Below are 18,641 nucleotides of genomic sequence, written 5' to 3'. Positions count from 1 at the left end.
TTTATTATTTGCTTTACAGCATACATACAACAAGATATGTACAGTATAATCACTAGTAGACGTTAAATCTAGTGTGTGCTGAAGGTCCAGTGGCCAGGAGTAAGTTATAAGATTAGTTACAGTTACTTGGGTTACAGGTGATCAAAGTTGGGAGGTTTGGGGGACTTATTACAGTTACTACAGGGACAGACAAAAGAAAAAGTGCATGCATTGTCAGGATCAAAATTCTGTTCAAGATGATTCCAAAGAAAGTTTGTACTTGATAGTAGGTAGGTTAAGATCGTAATTTATTATCGGGTAAAGCATTCCATATACAAGGGAGTCTGCTGAAATAAAAGTTGCTGCTGTAAACATTAGTATTTCTTACGTGTTGCAGTTTATAGCTAGATCCTGATCATGTGTTTCCTAGCTGAAGTGAATTTAACATAGTCAGTCATATTAAATGCATTGGTAGGGGCTTTTAAACTTTTGATAAAATTATGGCACAGATGTCCAAAACGTATATTAAAGGCAAATTTTGAGCTCAAGTAATCGAGATTTATAGTTGCTGGTATAGTCATTTAATATGTACTTCATTGTGCGACGCTGAATCTGTTCTAGTTGTCTGATATCTTTTAATAGGTATGGTTTCCATAGTGTTGAGCAAGACATTAATTGGGATCTAACAAGTGATATAATAGATGTTTCTTGGATATAGCAGTTATGTTTGTTGAAAAGGAACGTCGTAATAAGCCTAACATATGATAAGCCTTTGATATTATGTGTTGGTGGTGGGGTTCTCAGTCTAAATCTGAATAATGATACCCAGATCTCTATGAGTAGAAACTTTGGATATAACATTGTTGCCAAAAGAGTAGGATGTTTGCAGGTGGGATTTAAAGGACATGAATAAAATTTTAGAAAGATTGAATAATAGATCAGAGTTGATACTCCATCCATCTAGATTATCATGTCTACATGATCTAGACTCATTTATATCAGTACATAGTCTTGAAGCACTTTGTGTCATCTGTACAATAGTAGTAATATTGAAGTCAATATATGGTCTGGTAGATCGTTAATGTAAACAAGAAACAGCAGACAGCCCAAAATGCTGCCCTGGGGATTTCCTGATAAGACCGGTAGGAAATCAGAAAATTGATTATTTATCTTTACGCACTGTTGACGGTGTAGGAGGTAGAATTTAAGCCATTGCTGGATACACCAAGTTGATTTAGTTTGAGCAATAGTTGATTGCTATATTTTATAGCTATCATAATTGAAAAATCAATTTATTTAATTACGGCACTGAAAAATACTGTTTGCTGTATACTTATTCAAAGAATACTATTTGTGTACATAAGCTAGGGACTCAGATTGCTTCAAATTGCAAGGTTTGGATAATGTTAAACATTTTGGCAAGTAGCTATACATATATGGAAGCAATAGCCTGCCTTCCTGCAATAGCCTGCCTGCCTGCAATAGCCAGCTGCTTGCCTGTACATGTGGTAAGATATATCAGCTTGGTTAAATGTCCAGTGGGACTAGTCAGTCTTCTAGCAGAAAATTTTGCAAGTTGAATAATCAAACTTCGCAAAAAAATTGGACCTCGCAAATATTAACCCTGCACGGTAACCACGTGATTTCAGCATTGGTGGATGTTGCAGTACTGGCTACTTAGGTTTACACTTCAGATTTTCACGAGGTACGTGACATTTTTATGGTCTTACACACATTTGACTGTTTGTATGGGAAACGTGAGGGGAAACGATACCGGCACGAGGGTGTGTCACTAGTTTTCTTTTAACGAAGGATATTAGACCTGAATTTCTAATTGGACCAAAGCCACAGAGGTACTTTTTATGAATTGGTCTTGTGTTGATTGTGCTAGTATTGCTGAGCGCATTAACAAAATGATAGTAGGCCGGTATTTCAACCCTTTAAGGGGGCATCTCCAAACTGATTTTGGTACGCTTAACGTCATAATGACACTAACTTCAGACCCCCCTCTCCTTAACGTCACACTATGAAAACAATGCATTGGCAATAGAAGCACAAAACATTATATTCTTTACCTGAAAACATAGTCTACAAGCAGTATAGCTGCTTAATCATGTCAATTCCTCTATTCCTAGCTGTTTACACTATAACTGCTTTAATGAAAATTTATAACGTCATGGCCTGAACCCCCTCCCCCCTTAATGTCATTATGACTACCAAAATCAGTTTGGAAATGCCCCCTAATGAGGTTAGGATATGCACACCAGGGGCGGATCCAAGATTTTTCAGGAGGGGGTCTCTGAGCTGGGTAGAGGACAACCCCCCCCTCCCACACACACACAAATTTCACACAACTATTTAACTTAGTACATCTGGCCTACGGCTGTACGTAGCATTCATACATAAAATATGCCCTTAGGCAAACTTTAACAAGCACGATGTGTGTATCTAGTTATAACTAACCTACACTGCTGTTTGTGCAGCTTATTGCTATACTATGCTATTGTAAACTTATAGCTTACTACATATATAACTTCCTGGCACACAGTATAGTCATGACGAATAATGGATCACTTGTTCATTGCACCAGATTTTCGATCACACTTCTTGCTTTCTGTCCGGCACCCTCGCAGAAGTGGCACCAAATGTGCAAGTGTGAGTGAAGTTGGTCTTCCTGAACAAGTTGAAGAACTACTGAAGTAGCTAACTCCTGTGTCACTTTGTAATTCATACTGTCGAGTGTGGAGACCGGCATTCTGTGTCTTCTAGGTGAGGTATCAAGAACAGCCGAGTGATATCACGTGCCCATATTGACCAAAGACGGAGTCAGGTGTATTACCACAAAAGAAAAGTACCGGCAGTAAAACACTCTTTATATATAAATCAGACGTACCTTTACATCAGTGATTACAAATGCCATTGCTCCCTTGCAGTTGCCAACTCTTCTACACACAGTAAGCGTGTGTCTTCCACCATTTGCTGTACTTTAAACAATCCATACCGCGTGAGCTATCATCACGTGATGCTTTATCAGTTAGTGACTGCTCTATTACGGTACATCGATCTTTCGCAATCTGTTGCTTACCTCCATTCACTTTCTGTCTTAGATTTCCTGTTCAACCTGAAGGGGGAGTCTCAAGACTCCCCCTGCACACTATATTATTCCAAAGAAAAATGTGGTGTAGTCACAGTTTTCAAAAAGTTGACGGTGAACGACTATTGAAGATTTGTGAAAGTCCCATATTTAGGTATGGGTAGCAAATGTGGCTCAGACTATAACTCACCAGCAGGGGCGTAGCTAGCCAGAAGGTGATGGAGGGGCAAGCATGCCCCCACGAAACACTCAAAATCATTCATGATTGCAAAAAGGGCTAATGACCCAATGGTGGGCTAGCCAACATACGGTGTTGTATTATTACAGCTCACACAACTAGCTATGTAACTACTTCAGTACTGATTGCTTATCTTTTATCAATGATTCAATGGAAGTATATTCGTCGAGCATCATCGTGATCGCACGTGCCACAACTGTACTCCAACAAATTCATCCACAGTCCGGTAGAGCTATATTGTTAATATTTTAGTGCTAATAGAAGTTACTTTACGTTAGCCACAGCTTGTGTTGCAGTCCTAGCACACTGCTGACAGGATGACGTGTTCACTCACTTCACTCGGCAAAATTCAAATGCCACGTATTGCATGAAATCCCACCGGTCTTTCTTGCTAGCAGAACTTGTAAGTTTGTGACTGATCCAAGCCCGTAGCCAGGGGGTTCTGAAGAACCGCCCTCTTGGAATAGGCCGACTGGCAGCACTGCCGTACAAAGATCTAGTGTGATCGACTCGAGAAAATAAACTTGGTACATTTAACACTTTATGACCTCATAGGCAGTAGGTTCTTAGCGTCATCTGGTCTCCTTTGTCACTTGTAAGTTGTGACTCCTGCTGCAGCGAGGTCCTTTGAGCGGGTCACTCTTTAGATTCGAAAATGCTCTATCACGTGAGTAATCTAGGCTAAATATAGAAGTGTGTCTCTAATATTTTCGTTCGGTGGATTCACGAGCGAGTTGAATGTTGTGCGTGCGCGTTCACTAGCAACCTCTAGTGGTACCGCGTAGTAGCGCACATAATTTATAGTCATTTGCGTGACAGTTTAGTATTGGTAAGCTTGTGACAGAGGTTTTAAAAAAAAAAACCACTACGGTGATGGGGCAAATGCCTCCCCTTGCCCCCCCTTGGCTACACCTCTGGATGGAGGTTTTTTAAAAAAACCACTACAGTGATGGGGAGGCAAATGCCTCCCCTTGCCCCCCTTGGCTACGCCTCTGCTCACCAGTAATGCTACGGGCAGGCCTTTGTTTGCCAAATACACTACCTCCTAGGCAGAACAAACAACCGCTCTGTAAGAACCGCTAATAACTGCACTCAGACTATAATTCACCACTAATGCTATGGGCAGGCTTTCGCTCGCCAGTTTTACTACCTCCTAGGTAGAAGAATCACTGCTCTGTAAGAAGCACTGATAAATGGTCTGCTGTCCACGTTATGAATCGATTCCCAAATATGTTCATCGTCATGACGTGTTAAGAAATCCCATGCATATTAGAATGTTTTCAGTATGCATATCCACTGTTTTAAATTTTGGAAAAATGGACTCAATAAATAGTGTATTGATTGCCATTCTCAGAAATATATAGTTTGTTGGGTTGGAATTGTCCACTTTGGCATGTACAGCGCTGACTTTAAACTGAAAAATGCAACATTTTTAAAACCAGGTGCACGCCCACAGCTGGCCAAAAACTGGCTGTGGGCGTGTGCCTGGTTTACTGAAATTGTTTCCATAAAAGTGTGTGTGTGTGTGTGTGTGTGTGTGTGTGTGTGTGTGTGTGTGTGTGTGTGTGTGTGTGTGTGTGTGTGTGTGTGTGTGTGTGTGTGTGTGTGTGTGTGTGTGTGTGTGTGTGTGTGTGTGTGTGTGTGTGAGTGCCTACCTACCTACCTATCTATCTATCTATCTATCTATCTATCTATCTATCTATCTATCTATCTAACTACTATGTTTGTCTGTACGCACCCACATGAGCAAAATCGTTAAATAATGGTAAAAGCGAAATGAAGTCTGTATTCACAGGTAAACTTTGCTCTGAGGTGATTTCTTTTTGGCGGTCTGAAATACGACTTTGTGAATTACCTTCCCTTCAGGGTTTTACAGGTGCTTAACAACTGAAAACAATGGTGCAGGCCTCGTAGACTACTAGGAATAGCCTATCCCTTTGAGTTAAAAGGAGGTGTATCCCTTACGTACGTGAACAAAAATGAAGAGCAGCTGTGCTACTCTTCATGCGGCTTTGTCGAGAGAATTTGTGAGAAAAACATGATAATCAAACTACAAAACAGTTTAGAAGATACTTCTGTGCATAATATGTTGGTAAAAGTGGTTTGTTTAACAAGCACTTCTGTAGCAGTGCATAGCAATGTAATTAAAAGAATTATGGAAGTTTCATGAATTATGAAATACAAGAATTACACATTAATAATAATGTATTATTGCACAACCAAAAATCCTATTGGTTATAACAATAAAAATAGTAATACATAGTATGTTAATTCCAGATGAGTTAGCTAGCTGCATGGCGCCTGGTTTTTAGAAGTAGCGCAGCATCAACTTGTTAAACCAGGTGCGCGCCCACAGTTGGCCAAAGGCTGGCTGTGGGTGTGTGCCTGGTTTACGGAAATTATTTTCATAAAAGTGTGCGTGCGTGCGTGCGTGCGTGCGTGCGTTCGTGCGTGCGTGCGTGCGTGCGTGCGTGCGTGCGTGCGTGTACCTATCTATCTACTATCTACCTATCTATGTTTGTCTGTATGCACTCACGTGAGCAAAATTGTTAAATGGTAAACAGCAGCCCGGATGTAAGAATTGAAAGCTAATTAACTTAAGTTTATTAAAATTCCACACACATAAACTTTGCTTTGCGGTGGTTTCTTCTTGGCGGTCTGAAATACAGGTATGGTGAGTCTTCATGAATGGTCTTCCCTTTCGGATGTTTAACAACTTAAAACAACGTTGAAGGCCTCCGTATACTTCGAGTTGAAAGGGGGGCGTTACCTGTACTTACACGAATGAAAATGAAGGGTAGTCTCAAGGGTTTCTCTAAATAATTTGCTTGAGAAAACACGATAGACACACTATAAAACAGTTGAGAAGATACTTCTGTGCGTAATTTATGGTTTGAAATAGTTTCGCTTCATTAGCAGCACATAGCAACGTAATTACAGAATTACAAATCCAATTATGTAGTTGAATTAATAATAGCAATAGTATGAATAAAATATACATGGTGGATTAATTGCCTATTTAGTTAGAATTGGAAAGTATTAACTGCATGGCTGCCTGGCCTTTAGAAGTAGCATAACATCAACTTGTTCTCTGGGGTTTTCCATACATTTTAAAGAAAAATGGAATTAGGAAGCCATCTAGCAACCTGGATAGTCTTGAAACTGCAGTTGCTTCTAGCTGCAAGTTTGTGCATGTGATGAGAGTAATGTATAATCACGCGATAACTGGATGATTCAAACCCACAATCACACATACAGATTACATAAGACAACATGTGTTGCTACTACTAAATACTAATTAGATTACAATCATTGTGCGTGCATTAAGGTTCAGTTCCTACATCTCCCCCTCCCCCCACCAAGTATTTGTGGGAGGGGTGTCAGAAATACTATAGTCATGACCAGCTTGGGTCTTCAATTAATCTTTGTGGTGGGTTGCGTGTACGTGAAGAACGTCTTGGGGGTGGGTTCTGCTGGGGGGTAGAGGTATCTTGGTTAGTGTCCATCGATGGGTTGACTATGGGATTCATGGTAGAACAAGGAGGTGGTACTCGACGACGCAGGAAGCGACGATTTCTAACTAGGACACGGCCACTATGTGTCTTGATGTAGTATCTCCTGTGAGGACCGATTTCTGTGACAGTGCCATAGATATCCCACAATTTTGTTTGTGGGTTCTGAATGGCTACATTGGAGCCAATGTGAATATCTGGTAAGGGATGAGCATGAGTATTGTAATATTTAGTGGAGTCTTCTAGCGTATTAGCTAACTGCTTCTCGGCTTCAGCGGTTTTGCGCTGCCATTCTGGGGAAAATGAGCGCTGGTGTGCTGGGAGTGAATCTTGTACGGGATGTCCAAATAGCTTCTGTGCTGGAGAGGCACCGTCCTTCCGAGAAGGTGTATTGCGGTATTGTAGTAAAGCCTTGCATAGTTTGTCTTCATCTAGAGTACGGCCAGTCCATGACGCACGAATCAGTTTTTTCATCGACTTTACAGTGGCTTCGATTTTCCCATTATTTTGTGGGTATCTTGGTGTTGAGGTTTGATGCTGAAATCCCCATCTGCGTACAAAATTCTGGAAGGTCTTCGAAGTAAATTGAGGTCCCCCATCGGACCAAAAGATGTCGGGAATTCCAGTACGGCCAAAGGATTGTCTGACGGTAGCAACGAGGCGTGGTGCTGTTGTGTTGAGTCCCATAGGAACGATGGTAGGCCAGTCTGTACAACAGTCTACCAGGATTAGGTAATACTGTCCGCCATGTGAGCAAAAGTCTGCTGCTACCTCTTGAAATGGTCTGACAGGGGTTGGCTTACGAAGAATTGGCTCTTTGTGGTTAGATGGGAGGTGGTCTTGGCATTGTTTACAGCTGAAGACGATGTTCTCAATGTCATTATCTATACCAGGCTAGTAAACGGTTAGGTGGGCACGCTGTTTGGTGCGCACAGCACCTTGGTGTGAGTCATGTAATTCAGACAAGACTTGTTTACGCATGCTGTTTGGGATAAGGAGGCGGCATCCATGGACGATCAGGTTGTCATCTACTGATAGATGTTCACGAATGTGCCAATAACGTCTTAATGGATCTGGCAGCTGGCCGCGATGATCAGGGAATCCACTGAGGATTGTGCTGAGTAGTTGCTGGTACTCTTCATCGTTTTCAGCGCCCCTGCGAAGATCTTGGAGGTGGGGGCTATCATGGCCATCATTAGTGATGACTCTGATCTCCCTGATAGACATTTCTGGTTGATTGCAGATGTCGTGCTCAGCAAGCATGTCCTGTGGTTGGGGGTCTGACACGGGGTTGCGTGACAGAGCGTCAGGTGCATCGTTTTGGCTACCCTTTCGCCATTCTGCAGTGAAATTGTATGCCATCAATCTGGTCTTTAATCATTGGAGGCGAGGGTTTTCGACCTCGTCGAGGCGATGGCTGTTTAGGATTGGGATGATCGAGGGGGTTATGATCAGTGAGAACAGTAAAATGCTGTAATCCAGTGAGGAACAACCTGCATTTAGACACGGCCCACGATATAGCGAGCAGCTCTAGCTCAATAACGGCATAGTGGGACTCGGTTTCTGTCAAGAATCGAGATCCAGCCTGGATAAGGGACCACTGTCCGTCTACTGACTTCTGCTGAAGTATGAATCCCAATCCGTTCCTGCTAGCATCTGTACACAGACGAGTGAGTTTCACTAGGTCAAAGAAGGAAACAATTGGTGCTACAGTAAGGGTATCTTTAGCAGCAGCAAAGGCCTTATCATGTACTGGTGACCATAAAAAGTCGTTCTTTGTACTCAGGAGCGGTCTCAGTGGGGCCAACGATGTGGCAATTGAGTTGGTGCACGCAGACAGTTGATTAGCCAAGCCAAAGAATGAACGCAAGTCGGTGCGGTTAGTTGGGGTTGGGAATAACGAGATGGCGTCTGTGATCGTGTGGTCAACCTGGTAGCCATCTGCAGACAAGATGAATCCTGCAAAGGTGACCTTTGTCTGATGAAATTTACATTTAGCTAAATTAAGTGCAATGTTTTTGTCTGCACAATGTTTCAAAAATGCACAAACATGTTCTATATGGGTTGCAGCATCACTATCATAGATAACTATGTCGTCAACGATGCGACGGAAACCATTGAGCCCTGTAAACGCTTCAGCCATGCGGCGGTCGTAATGCTCGGAGATAGATGAGATCCCATATAGTGCACGGAGGTATTTGAACCGCCCAAAGGGAGTTATGAAGGTCGTCAGCAACTGGCTCTCACTGTCGAGTGCACATTGGTGGTATCCTTTCAAAGCATCAAGCACTGTAAAATATTTTGCATCACTTGAGGCAATGTCTGCTACTGCTTAGGCTGGGGTTATAGACTGGTAGCGCTCGCGTTGGACGTACCTGTTCAAACGTGATAGATCGCCGGACACACATCCGAATAGACTCGCTATTCTTCTTAGGTGTGACGACAATAGGTGCACACCACTCCGTCACCTCAGTTACAGGAGCTATGATGTTCTGTTCCTGCAAGAGATCTAATTCAGCTTTAAGCTTGTCACGAAACGCAAATGGGATTGATCTTGGTGTGTGAACACAAAAGGGTTTGACATTTTTGGTCAACGAGATGTGGAACTCTTCACCATCCATGTTGCAGATTATGCCATCAAATACTGTTGGAAACTCCTTGCTGAAGTCAACGACTGATGAGGGCTGACTCGTACTGGTAACCTTGATGGTGGGACATGATGAAGTATCCACGGTAGGTGCAGGATGGGGGTAATGCTCTGGGAGGATACCTAGGTCCTTAGAGGCTCTCCATGATATTAAGGCTCCTGACACCCCAGGGTAGATGTGGATGTCATCCTGGTATTGTTTGTCGCCAAGGCGAAGGGTGACTGGCAGTTTGCCAAGTGGTTGCATTGTTGAACAATTCACTGTTTGTGGTGTAATTCCAGATGGTGGAAGGTTGTCTACGTGCTCACCCAACCGTGTCAGTATCTCTCTACCTGCTGCTGATATATCGGCACCAGAGTCGGGTAGCATCTCAATGTCACTCAATCCATTCAAGGAAGAGACATGAATTAGAATGGTCGGTGCAGCATCATTAGTGGTTACATGCTTGATATGGGGCAATGATAACTGATCCTCTGTATCAGCACAAGTGATGGTCTTGATGCGTTTGGGGGTGGTCGCTACAGACTGATATGGTAGCTGAGTGTACTCTGATGGGGGCAGTTGTGGAACATGTCTACGGAGTGGCTTACTACGGCATACTTTTGCGAGGTGGCCAACCTTTTGACAATTGAAGCAAGTCAAGTTGTATGCAGGGCACTGTGTACGACCTGCTGGGTGGAGTTTGCCACCACATCCTGAACAAGGATTTGTGCTAGTGGGTTGTCTGCTGGTGTTAGGTTGGTAAAGGGCTGATATGGACTGGGATCTGTCAGAGATCTCTGCACGCTGCTGTTTTGCAGCCTCCTTTGCTCTACACTTGCTGATGGTTGTGGTAAGGGAGAGATCGCTTTGTTGTAATAGGTCTTCGACTATTTCACCATCGACTAACCCTTCTATAATCTGATCTCGTATGTTTTTTTGAGCACACGTCTCTGAGCAGAAATTGCATGTTTTCACAAGCTCACGTAGTGACACAAGATAGTCATCGAATGACTCGCCAGGCTGTTGAAAACGCCTGCGGAAATTCCTACGTTCGACGGTCTCATTAACGTGACCATCAACATAGCGTTTCAATGCAGCAATAGTGAGACTCACCTTCTTTCTATCGTCCTCTGACAGTCCGAGGTTCTGGACGATTGTGAGGGTCTCACGGGAGAAACAGAGGGTCAGCGCCTGTACTTGCTTTTCATCCGATTGATCAGTAAGTCCGGACAGGCTGGAGTAGCAGTCCCATTGGGCCTTCCATGCGGCGAAATCTGTGCCTCGATCCACTTGAAGATCGAGCTTTGGTAAGTCACCTTGTCGGAAGGTAAAAGTAGCCATTGTTCTTCCTGTGTGGCGGGAAATGGCAAGAACGAAAAACTCTATACGGAGAAAAGGGAGCGAGAAAAGACGTACAAGTATGTAACTGTCACCTTAATGGGTGCCTCTAACCGGCACCAGGGAATCGGTAGTTGGGTTACGAAGGGCGAGGGATGCGAACTGTTTGCAGCGCCAAGTATGATCACGCGATAACTGGATGATTCAAACCCACAATCACACATACAGATTACATAAGACAACATGTGTTGCTACTACTAAATACTAATTAGATTACAATCATTGTGCGTGCATTAAGGTTCAGTTCCTACAAGTAACTTCAGGATTTATTGGATCTCGGTGATCATCGTATGCTATGTGGTAAATTATGTGTACACTTGTCAATACAATGGTGTATAAAAAGTTATAAAGGTAAACAAATAAAAGTGGAGGTGTCACAATGATACAACAACACCTAAGGTGGAGTTGTGGTTTCAATTATGGCATTGTTATGGCGACTTTGAAGTGGCTTATACTTTTGAGTTGGTGACACAATCATCTGAAAATTGCTAACCCGAGCAAAGTAACTAAAGTAAGCACCAATGAATACCTTCCATCTGGCAGTACTTTTTCTAAAGTTTCAATGTGCTCTGCATACATTACAAGGTTTTAAGATTACAAAACGACAAAACTTACTTAGATGTATAGAACGTGCATGATAAAATTAAGATTTCCATGATGATCAACATGTAAACCCCATATAATAATTTTCATCCCTATTGGAGATGATGGAGCAATGTCAAGTTAAATGCGCATCATGTGCCAGGGTTCTATTGGAGGATATATGGGGAATTTTTTGAAATAAAAATCTCAGATACCGGAATGCCTAAGGATAGTCTCTCTAGTATTTTTTGAAACCATCAATGTGATGTAGTAAAAAAGGTGACAATGATAAGTCCTTGGTCACATGCGACAACATAAGAGGCTTGGCAAGGAAAAATACAAAAACACAGCATCTGATTTCATGACCCATTGATTGACTGATTGATCGATCAATCACAAGGTTGTGGAATCACAACACTCTGCAAAGGCTAAACTGTGCTCACTTAACCGTCAGCAGTGGCTTGACCATCTACTGAACTAATTTTAAGAATCTGTACCTTCAGCCTTGAGCTGCTCAATTGATATCGTCCGTGTGCCTGGTGCCTCCACTCAGTTGTATGCTTTACCTCTGAAAGATCATGATCTACATATAGAGTGATTTTCACAATGTCCTCTGTGTGCGATATTCTAGATGCCTGCTTTACTTCCAGCTTCCTGTGTGTGTGCCTGTGGTGTCTCCTTTACTGTTGAGTTGTCCTTGGAGAGGATTCTTATTTGTCCACCATAATGAAAATATCGCTCGCTACTAAAGGAGATTTTTCATGTTTGTGTTGAGCCTGGCCTTCAGCCGTTGTCTGGGGAGGACCTGTCTTATTGTAGTGCTGTTGCAGGTGATGGTGCTCAATTGCTTGTGGTTTTTGGGGCATTTCACTTCAACGTGCTTTCTTTGATGTATGTGTGTTCAATCCCTATATGCCCCATCTTATCAATCAGTACCAGTGTCAACTTGTTATCACCATAATGAGCAATAGTAGAGGAGGGCTTATGACCAGCGTGTGTGTGATGTGGAGATGGGATGTTTCTCACTACTTATCTTTTCTGCTGTTTGTGGCTGTGGACCAACTGCTGATGTTGTCCATAAGAGGTTGGCTCTAGTGCTTGGCTCCATGCATTGCCACCCGCCAAGGAAAGCCCACAGTTACACGCTTTGTTGGTTTTGATTGGATTTTCCTTAATGTACTCAGCTGTTGTGTTTGCCACTCTTCCCCTGGACACCTGCCTGACCCCTCAATGATCAACCTGGCTGTGCATGAAGGACATTCTCCATCCTTAGTTTGGACATTTTATAGTCATTTATGTCTTTGTTTGTAATAGCAATAATCAATATGCAAAATAAATAAATAAATAAATAAATCGATTGATTGATTGATTGATTGTTTTAACCCTTCAGCAGTTAGCAATTAAAGCTGTTCTTTCTTGTTGAAGTTACAAAGAGAAGAAAAATCATGTACAACACACACTCGTACAGTTACAAATACCACTAAGTGGGACTACACAAAGCAATTACAAACAAAAAAAAACAACAAGAAAAACATATATCAGTTACTGATTGGTTATTACAAATGTTATAGAAATCATTGTATGTGCTTAGCTCTGTTGGTAGAGAATTCCACATTTGGAAAGCTTTTGTATGCGTTGAACAAAACCACCTAACAGAAGAGTTGTGTGTATTTACGCTGCATTTGGCTGTCCATAATTTATTAGCTTCAGTTGGTAGTTCACTGTTGCAGCAATTGGTCAGAAGTAGGGCCTGAGCAAATGAGGGTGGTAGTGGTAAAATCAACGTATTGCAATAAGATTCCCTTAGTGATGGTATAATTATAGAAGGTAGTGTGGTCCCTCACTCATATTGACAGGTATCCACTTTTTGGACATGACAGGGTATGTATGATCAACAAAAAAGCTGGTACCACATGTACAGTTCAAGAGGACAACTATATCCATATCATGCATTGAGATATGGAGGATATCTATATCCGTATCTCAAATCAAGAATATCTCAAGACAGTCTTGTGCAGGAAAAAGTTCTCGTACTGGTAGTGCAGTAAACTAACTAGAAGAACCTTTATCCAGTAATGTATAAACCTTTGAAGAGTGAGAGTGAGCTTGAGAACTGTTCCTTTGAGAGGGTGGAAGTTCATGTGAGTACTGACAACAGTATATATAGTTAAAATCCATACAAAACAGCCAAGCTGTATAAAAAGGGTGCGACCTTCAAAAAGCGTAGGTGAAAAAGTTGTGAAATCAAAGGTGGCTGCCATGAAATAGCTGAAATGATGTAGATGATGATAAAGGCCTTTGTGCATTAATAAAATTTACTGTCATCGACATCATTACAGCCATTTCATGGCTGCCACCTGATAATAAAGAAAAAGAATCAGGTCCAACAATTTGCAAGGTAAATGGAAGTAACTTCGTGAATGTTTTGCCACTGTTCATAACTTACTAACTGATTTATGGCCAAACTTAGCTACAGACAATGTGTGTTTATGTAATCTTGGTTAGTGTGTTGTTTTTGAATAGAAAGTTTTTATTAGTTTTTGTGTTGCCAGGTGAGACTGAGACAGTATTGGATCATTTAGTTTACTATACATAAGTAGCTATGTTTTGGTTTTGGTTGTGATTTGGTTTCACGTATCTTGTAATACTAACCTGCCCTACGTGTAGGACCATGTCTACACTATAGCTAAAATTCATAAGCATTAATATCACTGCACCAAGCATGCATGGTGATATCACTTTTAAGCCTGAAAGCAATATGAAATGTTGTGACCATAGCAGTACTGCATGTATCTAAGCTAAGCCATAGATAATAGAGTAAAAGGGATAGGAAACACAAGCGATTTCCGGTTTGATTTCCGTTACGTGTGACTTGAAAGGACAAGACAGTTTTATGTTCAAGCATGGGAATTAGTGTTCTAAGCAGCGTAAATAGTAATCCAACAGACTACAGCAAGTACTTAGGCCTTTGTGAGAGATTTTGGCGAGAGAATTCAGACCGTAGATTTTGTAACAAAGCGTATCGCATTAACCGTGATTGTTACACGCTGTCGTACTTTCGCTCATAGTACCTTCATGCCTTGTCCATGCCGCTTCTTTTATAGCCGGTTCCACTTTCGAATCTTGTGGTAAGCTAGGCGTGTCACCAACACAGTCTTTTACCGTTGCGTTGTACTGCAAGGTGGTTTAAACTTTTGGTAAAAAATGGAAGATACTTAGTCGTTTCTTCAAGCAACAGTTCCTATTTTGTTCTGATATTTCCTCTGGTTCCCTCTGTTAAATGGTAAGGAATAGGTTTATCACAGTTAAAAGGATAGAATATATTTACGAAGAAAGTAAAGTGGTTTAAAGTAATTTTTGGGCTGTTTTTTTCACTTTCAATCTCCTTTAATTTTGCGCACAACTTCCTTGATGGTTGGTACCATCCTAGTTCCCTCGATTACTTACTTGAATTCATTGTAGCGAAGTTTTCATAGTTGTTGGTTGCAAAATCCTGTTATTACAACAATTTGTTTCTCTTTGATACAAGCGCAGCAAGCGTAACGAGTATGTCCGTGACGTAATACATGGAATTCCAATAGAAATGTACGTATTTTGTGACGTCACGTTATTGCGTTTTCTATATAGCCCTTTAAGTACTCTATTATCTATGGCTAAGCTAAGACAAATATAGTAATGTGTCTACATAAATTATATGTTTACCACACAGGTGTGTACATGTACCTGTCCTATTCAGGATCGTGGCCAGGATTTTCTGGAAGGGGGCTCGAATTTGAAGTGCATGGAACGTCTTTGGGTGAAGGCCTGGGCACTTCCCCTGAAACACGTTTGAATGAAACAATGTGTACACAAAATGTGGCCTTGGGCAGTAACATTAAAAGGTGCTGTTTGTGCATCTAACTAGCTAAAACCTACACACCACTGTTTATACAGCTTATAGAAATTATAAACCTACTGCAATACTGACTAATGTTCACTTCCAAACAACATACTGACAGCCAACTTCTACTTCATAGCATATGGGAGCTCTCCACATTTGAGTCCTTAGTTGGCAATGCTTTCTTCCGGGTATACATTATTCCTCCTGTTGATGGTCGGTATACTTTCCTTGTACTCCAATATATTTCAGACATCACTTGCCCACAATATTTGACAAACAAACAAAACATTCATTGTGTAAATATACATCAACTATTCACGGATTGTGCTAACCTAACACCCGTATAATGCAACCACTCAAGTTTATCGTAGCTGCTTCCTTGTAATATATCTGAACCGACAATCCTTCACCATTTCCACCATGCATCACGTGCACTATTAATCACATGATGCAGTACTTGACTCACCAATGATTTAGCATTATAATGCAATGTGACTCTCAAAAGTATCACAGACCTGCACCAGTGTGCAAATAGCTACCAGAGAGCTCCAGGGCTGTAAGAGTTGGTGTGATTAAAATATTTTGCCTCTGAAAGGGGAGTTTGTCTGAACCACCTGAACCCCCCTGGCTATTCCCTTGCTAATATGCAGGCAATACCTGTAACATCATTTGACAACTTTAATTCACTGACATAAAAAAGAAATGACCATAGCGTTGGTACCTGCCCTACAGTGTAGGACTTACCATATTGCGCATGTTATACATTAAGCTTAAAATTACCCATGGTACCTACTTTACAGTGCAGGAGTTTCTCTGTTAAGTATGTTACACTTTCAAGTAAAATTGTGACACCCACCCATACAAAGTTAATTACTGCAAGCACACCTACACTCCAGCAGTATTAAGCCTGCCCTATACATGCAGGACAAATGACTGACAATGGTAAGGATGCTCACTCTAAACAGTGTCTACTCTATAGATACAGTATAGTCTCATGTACATATTTCCCTTACCCTTATTTCAATATAAAAGCATTATAAGTTAATGTCAAAAGTATTTACACTGAGAGGGCACACATTCAGAAAAGAATGTTGCACAATAAAGTTCAGAATCGCAGAGAAAAATGTTACATGCATGTAAAGTTCTTATAATGGTGTTTAAATGATCATTTAAATGAATTAATTTTGGAGCTAACTACCAGGACATAGTGGATAGGGAAGTACAGGCTATAGCATGCTAGCTATGTTGGGCACCAAAAAAGTATGGCTAAGCTCTAATTAAAAACACAGCGTGTGCATCAGTGTCCCTGGATTCAACCGCGTGCTCAGCAAAATTTTATCTGTTTGTGGTTTGTGTGTTTGTCTGTGGTTTGTGTGTTTGTTCTGTTCTTTCCTTGCGGAGTGTCACTACTGCAGTACTATACAGCACAGCCATACCTGCATAGCAAAGCACCAGCATTTATTCTAAGTTACCATACAGTTCAAGCTATATATGGGGCTCTACTATCAGCAACAGCAGCAGCAGTGCTACATTATGCACATGTATCTAATATAATACACATGGTTGGCATTTTTTGATCTTTATAATATCTATTCTTCACCAAAAGGCCCACATGCAGTGGTTAATCTAACTACAAACCAATTTTCAACCTGTTCCCAGAACTATAGAGCTACAGATGAAGGAAAATGGCGTTGTCTTGTTCCCTGTAAATACACACTTGTCTGTCATGTGCTGCACCAACTGTACTTTGCCACGCAAATGTGTGTCTTGATTAAATAGGAATGCAGCAGGACTGCACAAATCAACAATAAAGGATTAATATTAGATTTTTGCATTACCATTCAGCCGCACCAAATATCAGCTATTTTAGTTACTTTTGTGGATGCACCCTTTTGTACAACCAAGCTGTTTTTGCTTGGGTGATTTTTGTGAGTATCAGATACGTAGTAGCTAAGAGGTAAAATAACCTTTATATATTTTATTTAAAGTATTAATTTAAAAATGAAGTAGGGATCCAAGCAATAAAAAGTAGTAAAACAAGACATGAATACAGCATACTTCTGTGAGAAAATCCCTACATTGGCATTTAACAATTATGCCAAAGTGGAGATTTCCCACTGAGCTATGCTGTAATACCATTATTCATCTTGTTTCACTACTTTTCATCGCTTGGATCCCTAATTCATGTTTAAACTAATAAATTTTAAATATACTAGCATACAGCTATACACATGACTGTTCTATTATAGGGTGATTGTTGTATATAGAAAATTGGAAATTAACCTCTCACTACCAAGGGGCATGGTCACTATTCCTTACTTTCACTGTGCTCTTATTATAAATACAACTAAACCAATAAGGTTGACTCTTCAAGTGAATAAATTGTTAATAACTATGGTCTATGCACTTGATTGCTATTAATTGTTAATGGGCATGATCTTGAACCTGTTACCGTACGGAGGGAAACTTTGGAGGGGGGAAAATTTGGCGAATCAAGCAAAATATCACTGTTGGCGAAATAAAATTTGGCGAATTGTTAGCAAAGCGCACGCCGTATTGAATTAATTAGATCACTAATCGCTGTGCCTGAAGCGAGAACTAGAGTGTCACGCCTCTCAGCGATTCGCCGCCTGGAGTCAGCTACCAACTAAAAGGTAATACTATATAGACAGTAGATCTACACAATCTGGAATAGCGAATATCGTACTTAACATGGTAGGACTCGCTATACTTGTCATTCCCGTTCGAGGTGACGGTTCGAGGATAGCTACCACGTGTACAGTAACTAGCTACCTAGTGAGGTAGTCGAGGCAGGCTTGGCTCTAGCGTAATGCCTGGCCTACCATCCCTTGGTTGAGTAGAAAATTGATTAGTTCGAGGCTTGGTTTGCTATTTTCTTCGCCACCAAAATATTTGGATGGGGAAAATTTGGCGAATTCATGGTCAATCGCCAAATTCGCCAAATTTTAATGGCGCCAAAGTTTCCCTCCATACGGTAGTACCTTTTACAGTAGTGTAAGCATTTTAAATAATTTTGTGGCATCTAAATATGCTGCTCAAGGAAAGTGTTATTATGGACAATTAACACTTGGATGTGGTTTCTTAGACAACAACCAGCTTAATTGTTGAAGATAAAAGGAGAGACAAGGTGCAGAGGGCACACACTCGTCAAAACTCCAAAAGGCACATCCCACTGGTGAGTTTGTTATTTTGGTGTAAAGTGGTGGCTGTACACTGCTTCTTTGGCCTTCAGTCAAGTTTTGGAAGTTTTTTCCAAATTTTATATCTGGCTGCCTGTAAGCATTTTCTTGTTTTTAATGCTGTATAT

The 18,641-nt window shown here is 41.1% G+C and overlaps 1 protein-coding gene across 1 annotated transcript; it reads right to left on the bottom strand.

The window, feature by feature from the left end:
* Positions 1-9,129: 9,129 nt before the first annotated feature.
* Positions 9,130-10,794, bottom strand: LOC136242277 (uncharacterized). Its single transcript, XM_066033689.1, has one exon. It carries the CDS (start codon positions 10,792-10,794, stop codon positions 9,130-9,132), a length of 1,665 nt encoding a protein of 554 aa, XP_065889761.1.
* Between the last annotated feature and the right edge of the window lie 7,847 nt (positions 10,795-18,641).

Source organism: Dysidea avara, chromosome 13, assembly GCF_963678975.1.
Source record: "Dysidea avara chromosome 13, odDysAvar1.4, whole genome shotgun sequence".
Taxonomy (NCBI): Eukaryota; Metazoa; Porifera; class Demospongiae; order Dictyoceratida; family Dysideidae; genus Dysidea; species Dysidea avara.
The sequence above is the reverse complement of the archived record's forward strand: the minus strand, read 5'-3'. Positions and strand labels throughout refer to the sequence as shown.